This window comes from Ochotona princeps, chromosome 5 (genome assembly GCF_030435755.1).
Source record: "Ochotona princeps isolate mOchPri1 chromosome 5, mOchPri1.hap1, whole genome shotgun sequence".
In the NCBI taxonomy this organism is placed as follows: Eukaryota; Metazoa; Chordata; class Mammalia; order Lagomorpha; family Ochotonidae; genus Ochotona; species Ochotona princeps.
Window position 1 is genome coordinate 39,018,422 of NC_080836.1, and position 21,457 is coordinate 39,039,878.

The 21,457-nt window shown below is 40.8% G+C and overlaps 1 protein-coding gene across 1 annotated transcript in view; it reads left to right on the top strand.

Annotated features, from left to right (window-relative positions):
- GALNT5 (polypeptide N-acetylgalactosaminyltransferase 5) overlaps positions 1-21,457 on the top strand; it is a 41,917-nt gene that overhangs the window by 2,846 nt on the left and 17,614 nt on the right. Inside the window, exons 2-3 of the mRNA XM_004577152.3 lie at positions 15,478-15,644; positions 17,036-17,155. Of these exons, the coding sequence (XP_004577209.2) occupies positions 15,478-15,644; positions 17,036-17,155 (287 nt within the window). The remainder of the gene's footprint in view (positions 1-15,477; positions 15,645-17,035; positions 17,156-21,457) is intronic.

Here is a 21,457-nt window from a genome sequence, read left to right on the forward strand (position 1 = left end):
TAAGCTGAGTCTCTTCATTCTGATATCAGTTACAATGAGACCATTTTAAACTCTGAGTCACTGGGAAATGACTATCAGCACGTTACCAACTGCCTGCTTAAATCAAGCACAGTGCCATTTTTAATTCCTCACCTCATTGATACTCCCAGTATTGAGGAGAGTTGAAAGTTACTCAAAGATGAGGAAACAGAGACCCAAATGGGTCTTCATGAGTAAATACTTCATAGAATCCAGTTCCCCTAAGAATACCACTAGGTGAACAAAACCAGACGTATTGATTTGATTCAAATACAGCTGTGTTCCTGTGAGGATGCAGCCAGCAATTCTACAGAAAGGATTTTTAAAAATGTTATGATGTACCATCTTCCATCTCTTACTGATTATTCCCACCCCAAATCCTTAAAAATCGTATTAGACCTGTTCAAACTAGAGACCCTGTCTATCCCAGTATCATTTATGCCAGTTCTGAACACAAATTGGGGGGCAGGGGGAGGAAGAAGTTGCTGTTATAGAGAGCTCCAGTTCCAACCTAGAGAATGGGAAATGTACAAGGCTCAGAAGTGAGTCATAATCATGTTACCCTCTATGTGCTCTACTGAAGGCTAGGTGGTTCCTAGCCCTTGCTAATTTCTGTAATTTGGTCTGCAGAAGCTTGGCATTGCAATCCAGGAAAGTTAGCCAGGTTCTGTCTGGAGTAGAAGCTATCCAGCTGCAGAAGATACTGACACGTGGACATAAAATGATGAGTCAGAGAGTATGTGGTCAGGCCTCCTCCTTCTTATCACACAACCCACCTTGGCTAAATATAGGCAGTTTTCCACAAGCTGCCTGGCTGATCTGATCCATAAAGGACACAGACTTTCCAGCCCTCATAGCATCTGCATGCGGGTCCCCACCCTGAACCACTGGCATTGCTTCTGTGCTACTGTCATGAAATTGGCTCAATTTTTAGCCCCTCCTTTTACTTAACCACTCAAAGAGTATGTGGGCATTGTGGATGTGTACACTAAGATAGCAAAAATGGAAAACATTTTATTCATCGGGCTAGTCAGATTTGGGATGAGGTCTATTTTTCAGCTTAAGTTTATTTTTACATTTGCTCAAAAGTATTTTGGAAAGCACACAAGAATGTATCCTGCAAGAAATTTTTTCTTAATAAAATTTAAGACTCAGCAAAAAGGCATGTGGTATCTGTGTCGGAGAGACAATCTTTCATAAGAACATAGGAGAGTTACCTTAAAATTAGCTATAGCATCAATCCACACTGCAGCCTTTACATTTCAAAGTTCAGGGAAATTTCTCCCTAACTGCTTTTTCATTTTTCACCTCAGCCTCCAAAGTCCCTACTGTGGATTAATGAACAAAGCCACTGACAGGTCATAATTGTTGATTGAATATAAGTTGAACCCAAAAAGATAAAAACCATAGATGTCTTATATTCAGTTACATTCTATTTCTGTCAGGAAATATCATAAGTAGTTACCAGTCATTACTGCCTTATGATGAATGATATGCTAGGGCAAGACTAACATGAACAGGTACTGGGGTATGCTGGTCCCAACCCCATTTGTATGAAGCCTGAGAACAAAACAAAGTAATGCTCGGGTGTTGGCAATTAGAATGGTGATTTCTTACATGAGGTAGATTTAGGTGCATGAAAGCAAACTTTTTTTGAAGTCATAGAAATGTCCAGTAATTTGTCAGTAGTCGTGAAGATATAGCTGTATGTATGTATCCAAATTAGTTAAATTGTTTGCTTGCTATATAAATGTCACTTCAGTAAGTATTCAACACATTGCTCAAACTTTAAAAAAATCGGTAGAGACAAAACTGATTCCCAGGACAAATTGCCCGAGAATTTTTGTTTATTTGTTTTGTTTTTATCCAACGTGATTCCCAAAGAACTGTTCCTGAGATGGGAATATGCAGTTGAACCAGTTCTGCCAAAAGCACAAGTGCTCCTTTCTCGTGTCAGTGTTACTCAGTATGTTGTGAGAGTTACCTGTGTTACCCATTCCTGCGGTGTAACCAGGGGCACTATCCAGGGTGGCCCATCAACACAATGATCATGTTTGTGTGCTAAGCCCACTGTTGGGCACAACTGTTTTTACTAACTCCATCCTTTTCAAACCTACCTCTCCCCTTACCTTACATCACACCAACCATTTTCTCTCTTTTTTTTTTTTTTAAAGATTTTATTATTATTGGAAAGCCGGATATACAGAGAGGAGGAGAGACAGAAAGGAAGATCTTCCCTCTGATGTTTCACTCCCCAAGTGAGCCGCAACGGGCCGGTGTGCGCCGATCCGATGCCGGGAACCAGGAACCTCTTCCGGGTCTCCCACGCGGGTGCAGGGTCCCAAAGCTTTGGGCTGTCCTGGACTGCTTTCCCAGGCCACAAGCAGGGAGCTGGATGGGAAGTGGAGCTGCCGGGACTAGAGCCGGCGCCCATATGGGATTCCGGGGCGTTCAAGGCGAGGACTTTAGCCGTTAGGCCACGCCGCCAGGCCCTAACAACCATTTTCTCTTACACACCCTCATTTATCACTGCTTGACATTTAGACGTAGCATACCCCTTGCGAACTATGACTTGAGCTTTGTTTCATGTTCCCTTAGCACTGGGCACAGAGCTCTGAACTTCATGACACAGATTTACACTATAGGTGTGTTTTTGAAATTTGATATTGAGAGGCAGTAATTCAAATGAAGTTTAAAATAAATCTTTGATAAATGCACAATGGTCATTTTGAATATACAGAATATGTTAGAATTTCAGTCTAGCAGAACTACATCTTGTTTAATGCTGTGTTTGGTTAATTCATTTTAATTCATTTTATTTTTAATCAGTTGCATTGGTTTTAGTATATGTGCAGCCAAAGTGAGCGCTATTGCATTGGTTTTAATTTTAATGCTTTGCCTTTCAAGACAGAAAAATCTCATTTTATTTACAAGAAAGCTTTATGCCAGTAAATAAAATACAATTATGTTATTTCTTTTAATTTATACCTACAAAACAACCTTAAAATTCTATTTTGTCCTTTATGTTAAAGTTCCATGTCTAATCACACATGCCAGTTTTGCTAAAATGTGCTCCTGTCTACTGAAAACCCACGACAGTTCTACTAGAAGAAGTCTTATCTTTTGACCTATAGCTATAGTTAAGAAGAAACTCCAAAAATGAACTCTTCCTAAATCTGAATTTAGAGAAAAGTGGCTCAAAGGAATCTTTCTACTAGCATTTAATTTTCAGATTACAGAAAGAATTACAGTATGTGTGTTTGCAACTATTATGCTGTCATAACTTTACCTAAATTGTTAATTTAATGCTTTCCTATAGAACTCTGACAAGCCCCTCAATGAAACACTTAAAAATGGGTCTTTATTCTTTTAGTCCAGAGCAGGGACTGTCAACCATTAATTTGACTTCTTCCTACACAGCTTGAGAGTTTCCTTTGGGCACATATGAGAGGTAAAAGATAGCATCGTGCCTTTGCCACAAACCCATCCAAATTACAGAGAGGAAAAGAAAACTGTCTGGAACCTTAATTTTGACCTTGGTAAGGTCAAAAGCTTTAACTGTGATATGGGAGAACAGAGGAAGTGTGAGTGAAGAGGACGCAGAAGAGGGAGATGGGGAGAGGAAATAAACTCATCACCAAGACTCTCAAACTTCAGATGCCTAAAAGGTCTTCAGGGCTGGAAGAGAGTTTTGTTTTTATGGTTTTTTTTTTAATCTGATGGAATTAGAGTGCTTTTGTGAATAATGATGAATGGAGAACATTATCTAAAGTTGAGTAGATAAGTAATTTCGCTCCTGGGAGGGTGAGGGGTTGCATCTCACACGATTGTTTATAAGGCCTGCTTCTTGCTTTTGCTCCTCCAATGCATGACTGCCACACAGTAACATTTACTACACAATGGCTGGGTGCCTGTGTGGGTGAGTGGGCACATGTATGCACATGTTCATTGTTGAACTCATGTGTATTTGTGTGTCCAGGCATAATGTTCTATTTTCCTGAAAACCCAGGTAAGGGACACAGAAATGAAATAAATAAAAAAGTGTTTAAAAGGTTCAGGCTAGCTTATAACAAAAGTTAAATAGGACCAAGAGATGATTACTGAGCCTTAACTATTTTATTTAACACAATCTCCCCATAACTAGGGCAATAATAAAGAGAAAAATAGTAAGAGGAGAGAAATGTGAAACATATTTCTTCAATTAGTTTAAGGAGAAGAAAATAGTTACCCAGAGTCTAATTAATGTAACACTGAGAAATGTTAACGCAAATCAGCGACTTGTTCTTCCTAAACATTATTAAAGAGCTAGAAATACTCTTGGAAGAGAGTAATTAGCAAATGTAGGAATTCAAACCTGTTTACATTGCTTTTTCACACATCTAACCCAGTGTCTAATTTAACCAACAACCTAATTTTATCTGGTTCTTTTGTCCTGGAAAGTAACTTCATGTTGAATGTTCCTGACCTACCCATTCAGAGCAGAAACTCTCAAGAGAGGAGCACATTTTTCCCCCTCAAAGGTCAGAAAATGAATGGTAAATGGAAACATAGAAGCTCTATTTTGTGTATTTTTCTTCCGAGGCTGAGGTGTTCACAGTCTGTTGGGGAAAAAAAAATCTGTATTATTCTAAATTCAGGTAGTTTATAAACTTGAACTGCTTCTAAAATCTTGATATATGGACAAATGAGAGCCGTAAGAATATAAGCAAATGAGAATTTACATAGGGCTTACTGTTTGATTTCTCATTTGATCCTTGAAAACATTCTCTGAGATAGACTTGAACATCATACCAGCTTTTTTTTTTTTTTTTTTTTTTTATTTTTAATTAATTTCATTGCATTATGTGACACACATTTTTTTTTTTTTTGCACTGGAATTCCCCCCGCCCCTCCCCAAGCCCTCCCCCTCCCACGGTGGATTGCTCCACCCCGCTGTATTTCCATAGTTCAAACTCAGTTGAGATTCTTTCATTGGAGGTTTTGACCAATCGTAAAGTCCAGCATCTAATTGTCCTGGCAAATTCAACGGCTTCCTGGTGAGACCATCTCTGGTCCAAAGGCAGAACCAGCAGAGCATCATCCCAATCAAGTAAAAAACTCAACCCAATATTTACAACCATTTACAGCATTATGGCATTAATTGACACGGTATTGATTAACCAATATGTTACTAGGAAAATGCATGTTCTCGACCACAACCTGTGACTTCCCCATAGACATTTCAACCTTGGTTTACATTCAACCATGGTCTATATACCTTAAAATGGCTATAGATTGCTATTCAGCTGTCTCTTGTCTTTTTCAATGTTAGTATTTAGCATTTTATAGCATTGAAGCGTGATTTTGCTGAACCTGGCTGTTTTTCGGGTAGTCCAACTCTATAACTTTAACAGGACAAATGTCAACAGTTCAGGTGAATATTTTTGGGAGGGGTGTGCAGAGAAATCCTCAACACCCCAGAGAGGAGTATCTGATCTTTGTGTCCCACCCAGTGAGTCACAAGTGCATCCCGGCTGGCCACTTCCTGTCTGCTTCCAAGCCTTCCCATCTGTTCTCTGTCTGTCTATTCTAACTTGTTTGTTCGTGTTTGTTATGAGAGGTTTCTGGAGCAATCCTGATGGTCCTTACAAAAGAGAGTGGGGACCCAAAGTTGGAAGCAGGCAAGGGCCAGAGGAAGCTCCCCTCCCTAGTTCCGAAGGAAGCTTACTGTCCTTCTGTTTCCGAGGACCGTCCAGGGATCCTGGCTGTCGCACCGATGTCCCTGAATCCTGCAAGGCAGGAATTGGGCTTCTTCCATCCCATATTGTAGGTCCAAATGGGGGTGGGCGACCTCAGAGTTCCTGGCCTCCGAAGGCACTCCTTTTCTCCCGTGGTCTCCTTGGCAGTAGGGATGTAGTCCTCGGTGGTCGTACTGATAGTCCTTGGTGAGGCTCCGGGAGTCTTCAGGGTTGGGACACAAGCCTCCTCCTGTCCCCCTGCTCCGCTCTAGGGTCTGCCACCGACTCTATGCGTATGACTTCCTGTTAAGAGGTTGTTAGGATTGCTCCTGATTCCCTCCACATGTCTTTGTAGTTTTGCTATTGTCTAATGCTGACTCGAGACTGCTTTCTATGAGTTACCAGTTATGATCCTGATGGGTTATATTTCCCCCGTCTTCCTCACACCTACTGGGGTGATGTAAGATTTCTCTGCCCTCCCTCCCCATTTCCAAGTGTCATAGGGCTTTACAAGTTTGTTAGGTTTTACAATTCTTGATGTAGATCATAAGCAATCTGACTCATATCGATTGTTGGTTCATTGGTTACTTCACAATGTCTTATTGCTTGAGATACAGGCTGTTTGGGGTTGAAATAATGTTACTGTTTTCTGCATTGACATCATTTCATAACAGCCACATCATCACAACCACAACAACATCATCAACACCAGAGTATAGCACCCTGGTAAAATAATGGGCAGCTGAGTAACCAACACATGCTTAATTAAAAGGAAACACAGAAGTCTTTTGGGAAAAATGATGCCATCGTCTGCTTCATGAGCATGTGATGAATTCTAGTAGTGGAAAGAGATTATTTGGGAGCAATCAGACATACATAAAAAACTTTACTGTTGTCTTGTCCAGTCTGTCCCGCCCCCCATCAAACTCTGGAAATTATTGATGCATTTTGATGCCACACTCGACCCGACCAGCCCTCCACACAGCCCAGATAAAAACTGGCATAAGCATCTCTATTTAGCAATCCCACCCCTATCTTGGTTCCGTGTTCATCAGAGGGGTAGTTACCCAGGAGGAAGATGCCCACCACCTCCCAACTAGGACACTCAAGTTTCTGGGTCCCGGCTTGGTTGGCAACCCAATCTGGTTATAATAGTTCTTATGGGTACTCTCATTCAAGCCTCCATGTCAAAATTCTAATACTCCCACAGTGTTTATGTTTACCATTGCTGGGAAAAACCAGAAATTCATTTCTATCCCATAAAAAGGCTGGCCCTATTCAAGAGTGTTACTGGGAAGCTTATTCTGATCGTAAAAACTCTGTAGCTCGCCGCAGGGCGGCCAGCAGGCAGAGCCTGGCACCATCTGGTGCACTGGCCGCCCCAAGCCAGGGACCCCCCCACTGCCTTGTGGCGGTGGTCTTAGCATGCTGGCTCCTCGTTCTCGGGTCCGGCTTGGCTGGGCTGCTCCCCCAGGGCCGCCCCAGCCCTGAGGGGCAGCCAGCCTCCTCCAGGCCAGCAAGGTTCCAGTCCCTCCCCCACTCGCCCCACCTGCAGCTTATGGCTGAGGGGCGGAGCTAGCCCTCCAGCCTGGTCTGGAGGTTCCCCTGTAGCAGGCTTACCCTGGGGGAAGCGGTAGCACTTGGGCCTGGGAGATAGCCAGGGACCCCCCCACTGCCTTGTGGCGGTGGTCTTAGCATGCTGGCTCCTCGTTCTCGGGTCCGGTACCAGCTTTAACTATAGCAAAATATGAATCACAGAAGAAGCTGAGGCTTCATCTGTGATAGATAATACCGCAGAGCAGTGTGTTTCATTTCACGTGGTATTTGCTCCCTGTCCTGTGGCCATTCACCATGCCCATCAGCTGGATCTTTCATCCTTCATGTATGTCATTGCCTTTGATCATCACAACAGCCTTGTCAGGTTGATCAAGAATTGTGCTTTGTTAACAGATGAGGACCAAAACAAGCAAAACAAAAACAAACAAAAAACACCGCAAAGAAAGGTAAAGTGATGTATCTCAGGGCTCAGAGCTCACAAGTGACAGAATTTGATGCAATAGTGTTTTGTGATTCTTCTTTCTGGAATCATTCCATGTTCTCATTTGGAATCACTCCACAACATCAGACTACTGTCTCCCTTACCCAGCTGCTCCTTCTTCATAGTGACCATCATCACCTCCACGTGTTTCCTTGCCAGGCTCAGTGAGAGGAATCTGTGCCTTGCTGAGCTTCGCACGTGTGGTGGTGCTTGTCACTTCAGCAGTGCTGTGTGTATTTGTGCCTGCCATATGTATGTATGTATGTGCACATGTGTGAGTGCGTTTTCAGTCCAACTCATCCTTACATCCTGCCTGCAATGTGAAGCTATAGCATATGATGTTCTTATGTTAAATTTTGCCCCCAAATGTCTGTACTAAAATCCTACAATCACAGGACTTATGACTTCCCTTATGACAGAAGTCTTTGTGGTAGAATTTGTTCCAAAAGCAGAGGAAGAGATGTGGGGGGATCGCCCCACGCCCCGTCCTGCTGCCTGGAGGGCGTGGCTTAAGCCTAACCTTCCCCATGGTCCGAGGCACAGCTTCCAGGCCTACACATGAAGTGTGACCTCCAACAGGACTACAAGGTCAAGAGGAGTACAACTTGAACCTGACCTCTGACATGACTGGAAGATCTAGGGAAACAGACATGTCATACAGCCAATTACAATGTCTTTGGTGGGTGTGGAGCCGGAAGGCTCCCTCCTGCCCTCCCCTTCCTTACACTTTAAAGTCTATAACCCGTGCATAATAAAGCGGACATTCCTCACCCTGCTCCAGAAAAAATAATATAATAAATGGAATTCTCCTGCGTTTCACAGATGATAAGCAAAAATGAATAATATTTATTCTGCTCAGTATGCTAATATCAGATTTGGTACTCAAAGGACAGTTTCCCAACTTGAGACTCCAGTACTTTTTGTATAAAATAGAACTCCTTTTTCCTTTCTTTTTTTTATAGTCCTATGCCTTTGGCAAAAATTAAAGCAAATTTCTTCCTGATCTGTAGCTTAGAGGTGCATGAAAGAGTTAGTTTTGCCCCAAGACCTGAGTCCAGATATGCAAAGATATTGCTGAGTTTCTAGTGGATGGTGTAGCATTAGAACATATTACCTAGTTTCAAGTTAGGCAGAGCAAAATACCACACAAAAACACAGGGTGCTCCTGGAGGAAGGTAGAGAGAGGCTTGATTGGACTTGACAAGGAGAAGAACATTTGAGCTGCAACATGCAAAGGAAGAAAGTAACGAAAGTGGGGGGGAAGTACAAAGGGAGTGATTGAGACCCCAAATTAAGCTGTCACTGGGTAAAGAAGAGTGTTGAAAACTTATAGAGCAGTAAGAGTCCATACAGTCCATGCCATCACTCCCAAAACAGCCACAAAGGCGAGGATTGGGCCATGCCAAAATTCAGAACCAAGAACTCCATCCTGATTCCTAGCTGGCTGGCAAGTGTTCATTCTACTGCTTTTCAGTTGCACTGGCGGGAAACTGGATCTGAAATGGAGCACCATTTGAATGGTGCTCTGTAAAGTTGCGTAGAAATTTATCGTGGAATATTGATACTATTTGAAGACTCAGGAGTGATTTCTGAGTCCAGTAAGTTACAGAGATCCGGAGGGGAAAGTGACTTGCCCAAAGTCCCACTGAGCAGGAGAAATAGAACTAGCCCAGAGTTCTCTTATCTCCAGCCAATATTATTTCTGTCACATGGCATCCCTTCTGTGTTACTCCCTCCCATCCCAAGGTCACTTTGACAGCTGCCTGCTGAAAATAGACTATTGTTCAGGGGTAAACACTGATGCGATGGTTTGCATTTCCAAACCTGAACCTGTCGCTTTGGTTGATACAAGGGTACTTCAGGATGCACAGTTTCATTTAGCAAAGTCTCTAGAGTGGAGGTGATGTGTGTGACTGAACTTGTGCAACTTAGTAGCCAGCTGAATTTGAGTGAATGTTAAGGACATTCATTAACCCTAGAAAGAACAGAACAGAAAGGTAGATTTTTATAATAGTAAATTCTCTTCCCAGTGAGAGTGAAAGACAACCCAGTAATGCTAAGGTCTTGGAGAAAAGAATCTAATTCCAGGCAGAGCTCCTCTGATAGATGCTTGATTCTCCTCCTGATGCTTCCAAAGATATACCAGGACTTGGGGACTGAAGGCCCCTGCAGGCGCACATGAAGGCTGTACTTGAATTGCAAATAGAAACTGAGAAAATATTCTCCTCGACCTTCTGTTCAAACCTGTGAAGCTGAGACTTGGCCTACATAGTGCATTTTGACTCTCTTGAAAGAAAATGAAAAATTCATAGAGAAGAGAGAATGTTATCGTTCCTTCAATCTTTAGATCTCAGACTGTTTTCATTTGATAGACTACATTAAATTCCAGTTAGTGGCTCAGTATTCAGCACATGGGAGCCCAGAGGACAAAACACATCAATTTCTTTACCTCGTAATAGATGACAGAGCACCTGATACATTCAGATTAAAGGACTGCTTGGGAAAGAATAGTGTATTCTGCCAAGATATGTGAATCTGGATTATGGAAAATCACATATTCTCACATGGGTTATTCATCATGAAACTCACTAAGTATTTTAATTAACTCAGCAAATTTTCATAGGAATTATGTGATGAGGCCATTGTTATCTTCCAGTTAAAATTAGGAAACTGAGCCTCTAGAAAGCTGAGTTACTTGTCCACAACCGTGCAGCCGATAAGTGCCAAAAAAGACTCAAGACTTTAGTCCCTCACGTTCTCAGGTTGAGAGTCTTTCTGTTCTGCCAGAATAATGTGCCAGCTCTCTACAGAATGGTCAAATTATCCATGTTAGAGTCCCCATTGGTCTTTAATACTTGAATCGACTCTAGTACCCTAAGTCTGGATTTCCTGAAACTAAACAGAATGGGTTAATTTTTAAATCCTTGTTAAACAGAGGTATTTATTTGAAATATGGGCTACAGAGAGAGAGAGAGAGAGAGATCCTGCATTTCCAGATTGATTCCCTAAATGACAACTTCTGGCACTGGGCCAGGGTGAAGCCAGAAGCTCAAAATCCAGCCAGATCTCCTACATGGGTAGCAGGAACCCATGTGCTTGTACCTTCTCCTGCTGTCTTCCCAGACACATTAGCAGGATATTTCATCATAATTAGAACAACTGGAACCCAATGCAACACTCTGACATGTGATACCAGTGTCCCAAGCTCTGGCTTAACTGGCTGTACTGGAGCATTGGTCCCCAGAATGGGTTAATTATTAAGTGAAGCTTGGGGACTGTAGAGTCAAAGACCCAATTTATGTAATGAATGAATGAAAGTATGCACTGAAAATATGATTTATTAGTTTCAAGAAAGGTTTTTTTAAAAAGATTTATTTACTTTTGTTGGAAAGTCAAATTAACAGAGAATGAGAAACAGAGAGAAAGATCTTCCATCCGCTAATGGCCACAAAGGCTAGAGCTAAGCCGATCCAAAGCCAGGAGCCAGGAGTTTCTTCCAGGTCTCCCACACAATCGTAGATTTCCAAGGCTTTGGGCCATCCTAGACTGATTTCCCAGGCAACAAGCAGGGAGCCGGATGGGAAGAGGGGCTGCCAGGATTAGAACTGGCACCTGTATGAGATCCTGGCACATGCAAGGCGAGAACTTTAACTGTTAGGCTACCACATTGGGCCCTTGAGAAAGTTTTTAAACCCAGAAATATCTTGCACTTAAATTAGAATTTACTATAGCTGTGATTCTTCCTCTTAAAGAAGAGACCAATGTTTATAGTGGGAAAATAAGAGCAGAGAAAATTTATTTCGACAGTTGCACCATAGAACATCCGAACTGCAAAGTTTACTGATTTGTGTAAACCACATGGTTGTCAGCATGCACACCTGGTATACAAGCTAATGGAGCTGAAAACCTCTGGTTTTACCCACTGTGTCTTTGAGGAAAGCAACCACGCTGGTTTATCTAGACATGTGGAAAATATTTACAACACTGAAATGACCTAACATCTCAATTATCTAAACCAAAGAGCACTCTGAAACTTTGTGTATGAAACCCCTTGTTTTTTTTTTTTTTTTTTTTTTTTTTGCGATTCTCCTCTTCCTCTTCCTCTTCCTTTAATATTGTCTTTTATTAGGCATCAATGTGAATAACAGCATACAACTTATCAGTCTTCTTCAGTGTGGTTCCTTAAACACATATAAAAATACATGTTGTAAAAAATGCCAGAAGTACTATTTATTTCCTGGATATTAATATCTCCTGGAATCCTTCATGATTTACTCATTTGGGATTCAAATGGTGAAATTAGGCACCATGACATGTTAAGGGGAAGTGGAGGGTCAGGTTTTAATGGATAGAGTTGACTTTCCAGATCTCTCCAATTCTTGAAAGTTTTTCTTAATTCTGATACGTGAGTGGCTTGCCAACAGACCAAAAATCTACTAATTTATAAGAGACAATCATATGCATGAGCCTGTTTGATTACCACTTCCTAACCCATTTCTACTTGCCACTGAATATTTCTAAAATCAAGCAAATTTTAGTCATAAGCTCCCAAAGATTTCTGGGCTTATGCAGAATATGTGCAGTGGACTAGTACTTTTTAGAGCTGACTTATTTTTCAACCTTAAAGATTACAAAGAGTACATCATTGTGAAATGCACAACTTCCAGGAATTTATTTTGTAGAATTAGAGGTGAGAAATTCATGGGAAGCCATGGTTATCTTTCACTCTCCTTGTCACTCAGGCTACTTCACTCTTCTGAGTTTTATCATCTCTTTTCCACTTTAGAAGCTCACTTCGTAAGTATGCTTTCAGAATCTTCTGCCATGTTTCCGTCCATCTTACTTGTTGTTGTGACCCACCCCAGACTTGGATTTATTCATCAGATTTCTTTCTCTTATCCTACACTCAGGTTACCTTCAACACACATATGTATCTGGATAATATTTTTGCCTTTCTAGTTTCAGAACCATCATCAAAGCACTTCAAAAGCCATTTTACTTTGTAGCTTGTTGCTATTATATCTCAGTGCCTATCATGGTTATCCTTAATATTCCCCATTCTTCTTGGTTCCCTGACCCCACCACAATAGCAAGTGACCTTTCCTCTAGTATGAGCTTCAATTTTTTTCAACATTTCATCACATATGTATAAATTTATCTGTATGCATTGCCATCCTTTCTCTTTTCTGTCTCAAAAAAGAAATATCTCTTATATTATTAAAGGTTAAATTATAAGCTGCAGTTCATCTTTTTTTCATTTTTTTAAATCAAGGTTATTATAGGCAACCATGGTAGAATCCCATACAAGGAAGATTCCCCCTCTCGGGAAGTTCTAGAATGAGGAAATGAGATCAATAGATGAGCATTATGAGAGTAGCATCAGCAGCTACTGTATAGAATAATGGAAGGATAGATACATTTTGATGGAATAGCCAGAGAAGTATTCATTGTGGCGGCAATATTTAAGGTGCAGTTTTAATGAACAGAGAAAGCAGCCATGAAAGCATGAGAGTAGCCATTATTATATAAACTAGGGAAACAGTAAAGGTTGGACATTTAGTGTTCTTCAGACAACTGAAAAAAAGTAGTGCTGTGAAGGGGGAGTGCGAGGGAATAAGGGAGTGACAAGTAGTTGGAAAGATGACATCAAGTCTTGTCAGCTGCACTTATTGTTTACTTCATGCCATAGAAATTGAATAAAGCATTTTAAACAGGTCAGTGGTGCTGGCATGGCAGAAAGCAAAAATGGAACTTGAGATCTTAATAAAATCTTGAAGAGGGATTTAGGTAGCCTAGTACCCAGGACTGGCACCCGTGGAGGTGTAAATAAGGGGGAGTGGTGTGGAGATAATTTTGACAGCAAAATGGGAAGCAGTTGATGAATTGATTTTGTTTTGCACCAAGAGGAGGGCAAAGTTCAGAATTTTACCTCTATTTCTATAACAAGGTATGATAATATCATAGTAATTAAGAATGAAAATGCAGAGAACTAGCTGGATTGGATGGGATGAAAGCAAGAATTCCATTTAGGCATGTATGTGTACTGTGTTTGTACAGTATGCATGGGGGGTGTCAAGTACTCTGGAATTCAGGGCAGAAACCCAACCTGGATCTAAGTTGGAGGGTATTATCACACTAGACCTTTAGACCTGGATAGAAGCACACAGTGACATAGAACAAACAAGAAAACAAAGTCAGGATCTACCTAGTGATAGTAAGACTGTTCAGAGAGTAAGCTGAAAGGTAGGAAGGTAAGAAGGCTGAAAGGAAAAAGTCAGTGAGTAATGGGAGAAAACCAGGGAAGTACAAATATTTCACAGTACAAAAAATAAAAAATAAAGTTCAGCTGAAGATAATCTTGCAGTATGTACATCTTGAATCCCTGCATTTTAGCTGACAGATTGAGGTTCAAAGCTCTGCGACTTCTCCAAATCAATGATTGGGAAACTGATATTTAAACATCTCCCTAGCTTATTGTAAAACTCACTGTCTTAGTCTTGCAAAAACTGTACTTGTTCACATTTCCATGTGAATCCTCTCTAGGTGAATGATTTTGAATAAGTCAATTTCTCAAGTTTTATTTTGCTGTACTTGAAGAAGAGTGTAAGATTATATATCTCAAAGAGTTGTGTGAAGAGGAAAATAAATGATATATGGGAAATTCTTTATCAACTATAAATTATGTGGCATACAAATATGATTTGTTTACTTCTACTCCTATGTATATAATAGATGCATACATATATATCTTATTTATAAAATAAATAAAATGAATCCATATGACTCAGCTGTCAGAAATCTCCATGATTGCCATCATTCATCTATAAAGAAGAAAAGAGTTGCTACAGGTTTGAAGCTTTAAATTAAAATAATATATAGTGTTTATGATGCTTATTTGTGATCATTGCCATCATTAATTATTGGATTGCTAAAAGTAGCTGTGTTCACAGGATATTGAATGTTCTTTTTGTGGTTTAACTGGGCACCATCCTGTGAATAACAAAACAGGCAGGGGATGGAAGAATGCCCGTGGTGAGACAGTATGAATTACGGACATGGGAAAAAAAACAAGACCCACTTAGCCTTGTCCTCCTTGCCAATGAAATGATTCCTACTTTGGCTACTCGACAGCAGAGTCTCAGCAGGGAACCATTGGGTAGAAATGCTGAAGGAAATTTACTTTTTGGCACATATATTCACATTGTCCAAAAAATACAATGACACATCGAAAGGGAGGAAGAATATATCCTTTGGCACCTGGCAATTAGTACATGGAAAGGACAGTCATTAAGCACTTGGCAGCAGTATATATTTCAGAATACTCTCTTCTGATATGCAACCCAATGACAATAGCAAGAGCTTCCACTTAGTAAATACCTGTACCAGCGATGGTATGCTAGGCACTGTATGTGCTTTCCACTCAGTGGCAAAATACTCTGAGCAAAAAGCATTACTTCATTTTTGTGGGTAGGTAAACTGAAGTATGGGAAGACTAAGGAATATATTACTGGTTGAAGTCAGAAATATGCTGATAAGAGTCAACATAGAATCTAATCTTAGTGAAATCATTGGCATACCCATTGATCCATCGGTGATAGTTGATAGAGTGTGTGTATATGCACATAATCACACTTTGAGACTTCAAACACAGGCTTGTGGATCTCACTAGCAAGTCTCCTGTGATGTGCTTACATTCTGGCCCAGGTGTGCAGAACAGCTCATTCACAACAACCTCCCAACCACCAGTGTCATCATGTGCTTTGTGGATGAGGTGTGGTCCACTCTCCTGAGGTCTGTGCACAGCATCCTCAACCGCTCTCCTCCGCACCTCATCAAGGAGATTCTGCTGGTGGATGACTTTAGCACAAAAGGTAAGAAAATCAAGCTTACTTTCTTGTGAAGAAAGGCAAAATTGAGTTTGAGGCAATCCCAATTTAGTAGGAAGGTTAACAGGATAATTTGATGAGGTGCAAACATTTTACAAATGTTAAATCAGTGCTTCATAGGGAGACCCACTAGCAAAGATCTTCTGAGACTTTTGGAGTGTTTAAGTTCATCTGGGGCTCTAGGGAGTTGGCTGTCTCAAATTTCACTGAGTTATGACCCTCCTGCCTTGTAGGAGTTATTTGCTAGGAATGACCACTTGGAGATGGACACTATGTGCATCAGAGTCCAGAAGATGTTCTGTGCAATTACACAAATCTCTTGCATGGAACTGAATCTGCAAATGCCTTGCAATAAATGAAATAACTTTCCTATGATAATATCTAGGGTTCTTCTTAAACCCCATCAAAAGCATAGAAAGGGAAGTCTTACAGCTTCTTCCTCCAAGAGCAAGGCATATTGTGTGTTCAGTCAGGGTTGGAAAGTCATGGAACTGGAGAGATGTGTCTCTAACAAAGTTCAAAAGCAACATAAAGCATGTTCTTTACATTTCTTTTTGTTACAGTAAAGCATCTCACTGAATTGTCAGCTTGTTTATTCGGTTGTCTCAAGTCCCATGACTGATACCTTATAAATTTCTAAAATGTAACCCAATTCAGAGAATTAGAAAATAGCAAAGGGATGACAGTGTTAAATGAGACCTAAGCCAAATTTGAGACACAGTGACATGAATAGTTTCTTTCGCCCAAGACATTTTGCCATAACCACACTAAACTCAGCAAGGTGAGATGTCGGAAGAAAATCAATAGAAAATGTTAGTTGCCCTGGAAGCATCAACTAACTTAATATCTAGTTACTAATCAGATAAAAGCCTGTTTCTGAGAGGATAGATCCAGTTTGTTAGGGCTGAGGTTTATAGACTTTGCAGAGTCTTTTTTTGAAGAAAATGACCCAAAAAGTATATAGAGGGAGCTGCAAATTGTTTTTGAAATCCATCATACTGGAGCCATTGTCAGTAGCTAAATTAATTTACAGAAAGTGACTAAAAGCCACAAATATACACCCTGTAAAACACTCAGAAATCTTCCTTATGCTGAATCACACTATGGCCACTCCGAAAGAAAGGAAAGATGTGTGAAAGTGGAGGTCAGAGTAGAATATGGCAGTGACTTCAACCAGCTACCACTACATCAGCTTTGGTTTCAATTTGTCTTACTGCAACTCAAGCTTCGAACATTGATTAGCTTCTCTCCTGGATATCAGAAGGAGCCTTAGCACAGCAGCAGAGGAAGGAGTGGTACAGAGGCCTCCATTAAATTTAAATATCCAGACACAGCTAAATGAAAGTGTTCTATTGTGTGTTCTTACCTTGATACAGACTACCTAAAAGATAATTTGGACAAATACATGTCTCAGTTTCCAAAGGTTCGGATTCTTCGCCTCAAGGAAAGACATGGCTTAATAAGAGCCAGGCTGGCAGGGGCACAGAATGCAACAGGTAACAAGTTACTCATCCTTTGTTTTGTTTACATTTTTTGTTCTGTTATATAATTCTTTGCAAACAGAGAGAAAATCTAAGAGAGTAGTACAATGAACAGATTTATCCGATACTTAATTTTACCATTTTTCTTACTTTTCAGTATGTGTTTTATCACACAGATTCCTAGACATCCATTTACATGTACACACTTTCCTCCCTGAAGCTCAGTAAAGGCCTTTAACAGAAATCATGACACAGCACCCCAAGTACTTCAGCAGCCACCACTTAGTAACAGGGATATTCCTTTACATAAGCATAGCTTTCATACCCAAATATCACTGAAGAGATCTTGTTTCCCAATTCCCTAATTCACACACTACGTTGAATTCTTATAGGATGATATTTTGATCAGTGAGTATCCTGTTTCCTCGCAACATTTTTATCCCTTGATTTTGTGTCCATTAATGATCCTTTCTTGAATCAAACCAGCATTGTAATATTGTTTTTCTGTCATTCATTTCTTCTTTTTTGTCTGACATTCATTGGTACCAAGTGCTACTCTATATGCTTTCTGTACTCACTTAGATCTTCACAAAACCTATGAAATAAGTAAAAACATTTCCCCACTTTATAGGTAAGACTCTAGAGGAAGGAACACAGAAGTTAAGAATTCTCCAGGGTGCCTCACCTCATCTAGTGGGAAAGCCAGCCATGTCCCCTGCCCCCACCTCCACCACACACATTGCTGCCTGAGTCTGTGTTCCCGTCTGCTTCCCTGCTCTGAGTGTTAGTTCCCACCCTGCTTTGGTAAGCTGTAGCACCGCCGACCTGTACCAGCTTGGATTCAAGCACATTGTGATGGGGGCTACTTATTGGGCTTCACTTCCACCTAACTAGAACTCATGCATGAAGGTCTTATTTCATTTATCTGGTAATGAATTTCTTCTTTTTTATAATATAAATTTTAATATTTTTTTTTTCTATTACAAAGTCAGATATACAGAGAGGAGGAGAGACAGAGAGGAAGAACTTCCGTCCGATGATTCACTCCCCAAGTGAGCCGCAACAGCTGGTGCTGCACCGATCCGAAGCCAGGAACCAGGAACCTCTTCCAGGTCTCCCCGTGGGTGCAGGGTCCCAAATTTTTGGGCCGTCCTTGACTGCTTTCCCAGGCCACAAGCAGGGAGCTGGATGGGAAGTGGAGCTGCCGGGATTAGAACCGGCACCCATATGGGATCCCGGCATGTTCAAGGTGAGGACTTAAGCCGCTGGGCCACACCGCCAGGCCCAGTTAAGTTTCTTAAATAGCACATTTAGAAAAACATCAATTGGCATTCCAATTTTTTCTGGAGAGCAATTGTTTGCAAATTAAATGAAAATAAGATAGTGAAGAAATAGTTCCATTAGGTAACTTCGAGCTGAGGTCTGGGTGAAAAATATCCAAGGCACTGGAACAAATGGTACAAATGTCCTAAAGCAGAAAGGACTCTGACCTACTCAAGATAAAGAAAGGAGTCCATTATGGCTGGTGAGTACTGATAGTGGAAGAGACAGGTAGGAGATTCATTTGGAGAGAAAGGCAAAAAGTCTTCTGTAAAGTTCTGTGCATCACTGAGGTACTAGAGGTATTACTCTCAATATAGTGTGAAACTGATGAAAGGACATTAAAGAGCTAAGTAAAACTGATTTATGTTATGAAAGCAGACCCTAGTGACTATCTATAGAATGGATGTTACAGAGCTGAAGTAAGGAGGAAGTAAAGAAACCAGTTAGGAGGATACTGCAGGGGTTCCACACCCACAGTCACAAGGACTACCATCATAAATGTAAGGAAAACTGGACAGAAATATTTAGGGGAAAAATTACATCTATTCTAAATATATACAGACTACCTTTCCTTGCCATTATTTCCTAAACAGCTAGGTAACATTCATGAGTATCACAGAGATAAACATTTATAGATATTACAAATAACTTAGGAGTGATTTATAGATGGATTGTTTTATTAGTGAGCAGAAGGATTGCATAAGTCATATGAAAATCTTAAGTCATTTTATATAAGGGGTTGAGCACCCACACATTTTGGTTATCTGTGGATTGTCCTGGAAGCAATACCCCAATATGAAAGAAAGAGTATTTACCAACAGAAGTGTGTACATTACTCTGGATAATGAATGTAGCACTCCAAAGTGCTGTTTTCCATTTCCATTCCTGTCTCTCAGTTAGATGGCAGGCTCTGTGGCATGCACTTTGGGCAACATTAATAGAGGATCTGTGCCTCAGAGATTGGAAAGAAGCAGAACGAAGTCTCTTGATGGGTTTAGTAAACACCTTACCTGAGGATGCTGCAGTGTCCCTAACCCTGAGGAGAATTCAGAAAAATTCAGGATCCTTTAGTTGAGATGGGAATTTAGAGACTTGCACTCAGTGGGGCTGGCTGGACTGGGACTGGTTCCCCCATCTTCTGTAGTACAGATAGGCCGGAGAGCATGCAGCACCTGGAAAGTTCCACAAAACAGGTTGGCAACAATGTCAGGCAGTCACATTCCCCAGAAAGCATTGTCAAAACCGAGATATTCCAGACACGAATTTGAGTGCATAATCAGAAAGATTCTTGACAGTCCCCTAAAGATTTGCCCTTTAGGAGAATGCAAAGCAAAAGAAAGCAATAAGCAATAAAGAAAATTAATCTGAAGTAAAAGAACATGCAGAAATACAAGTCAGTTGGCCCATTTTGGTTCAAGGAAGATTATCAGATTCTGAGAAAATTGGCAAGATTTGTCTACAAAATAACAGGCAGTAATCTCTAATCATTAGAAGGGTATATTATGCCTTAAGGTGCTAGACCATGTGAGGTTCTTCTTGAGAATCTGATTCATGCATAATGGCAAGCTCATTCTGTTGCATGCTGTGAACACGGAGGTCAAAAAGCCCAAGTAGATTTAAAGAATTGACAGATCAGTCAGGGGATATGACTCTGGAAGAATCATTTGCCGTATGAAGGCACGTAGTAGGGAGTATTCACTACAGAACACTAAAATAAAGATTACATTTTATCTGCTTCGTGACATAGCACTTAGCAATGCTGTTAACATTGTCATGAGTATTGGAAATACTCCCCAAATGACAACGGCCATGGCTGAACTGATCCAAAACCAGGAGCCAGGAACTTCTTCTGGCTCTCCTACTCAAGTGCAGCATCCCAAGGACTTGGACCACACTCTGCTGCTTTCCTGGGTCATAAACAGAGTTGTATCCGAAGTGGAACAGCCAGAACATGAACTGGTGCCCATGTGGGTTATTAGTGCCACAAGATATAGGATTAGGGGGCTGGGCCACTAGGCCAGACCCCTAGAAATTTGTAATTTTTTTACTCTTTATTTTTCTTATAGAGTTCCAATGGGAATTCCTCTTCCCACTCTTCCCGATTACTCCTCCCCACACTGATTTCCCCTGTATATAACAATAATATAGTCCTTCAAACACAGTCACAAGTCCATCGCTCTATTTAAATATGTCCTGACAGTGTAAGTATAGACAACGGTAGAAAGTCCAGTAGTAAAGGTAGTTGCGTACCAGTGCAATCCTATACTTGTTTCACTGTTTCTCAGAAAAAGCAGCAGTGCATGCACTGTCCCAGGACAATATTCACCCCAACTGGAAATGCTGCCAGGTTTCACTTTGCACAGAAATCTCTGTGTTCTTGCCTGGTACAATCTGGCAATCTTGTTTTTAAATAAAATATCTGAAAGTAGTACAAGAACATTCATGCATAGGAGGATGCATCTCTTCCCTCAAATACAACAATATGAAATGCCAGACTGATTCGGGCAGAACCTGCTTCCCTGAGGTCCTGGGAATAAGACAGTATCTGTGGAGACCTGGACCAGGTGAAAAGTGAAGGCAGATTTAGGGACCCATCCTTATGCCACTGAGACTGAGGAAGTTTATCCAAGTCTATCTGACCCTATAGACTTGCTGTAAACACAGGGACAATTAGTAGAGAAAAGAAAGATCTTTAAACTCTGGGTTTGAATGCAGTAATAGCATGCATTTTGAGAGAAAATGATTGCTTTCAGCTCATGCTATTGTAACGAAACGGACCTGGCAAGCAGTGTACACATACCCTAAACTATGGCTAAAGGAAAGAGTTCAGTGCAGGCCCTCTTTGGAGGATATTTTAATCCACATAGGCTGCTATAGTTAACTATCTTCCATAGTTTATAAGTAATGTTTATCGCTCACAGTTCTGAGGACTGGGAACCCACAGACCAAGGCACTAGCAGATTTAGTGTCTGAGAAGTACATATCTCCATTTCA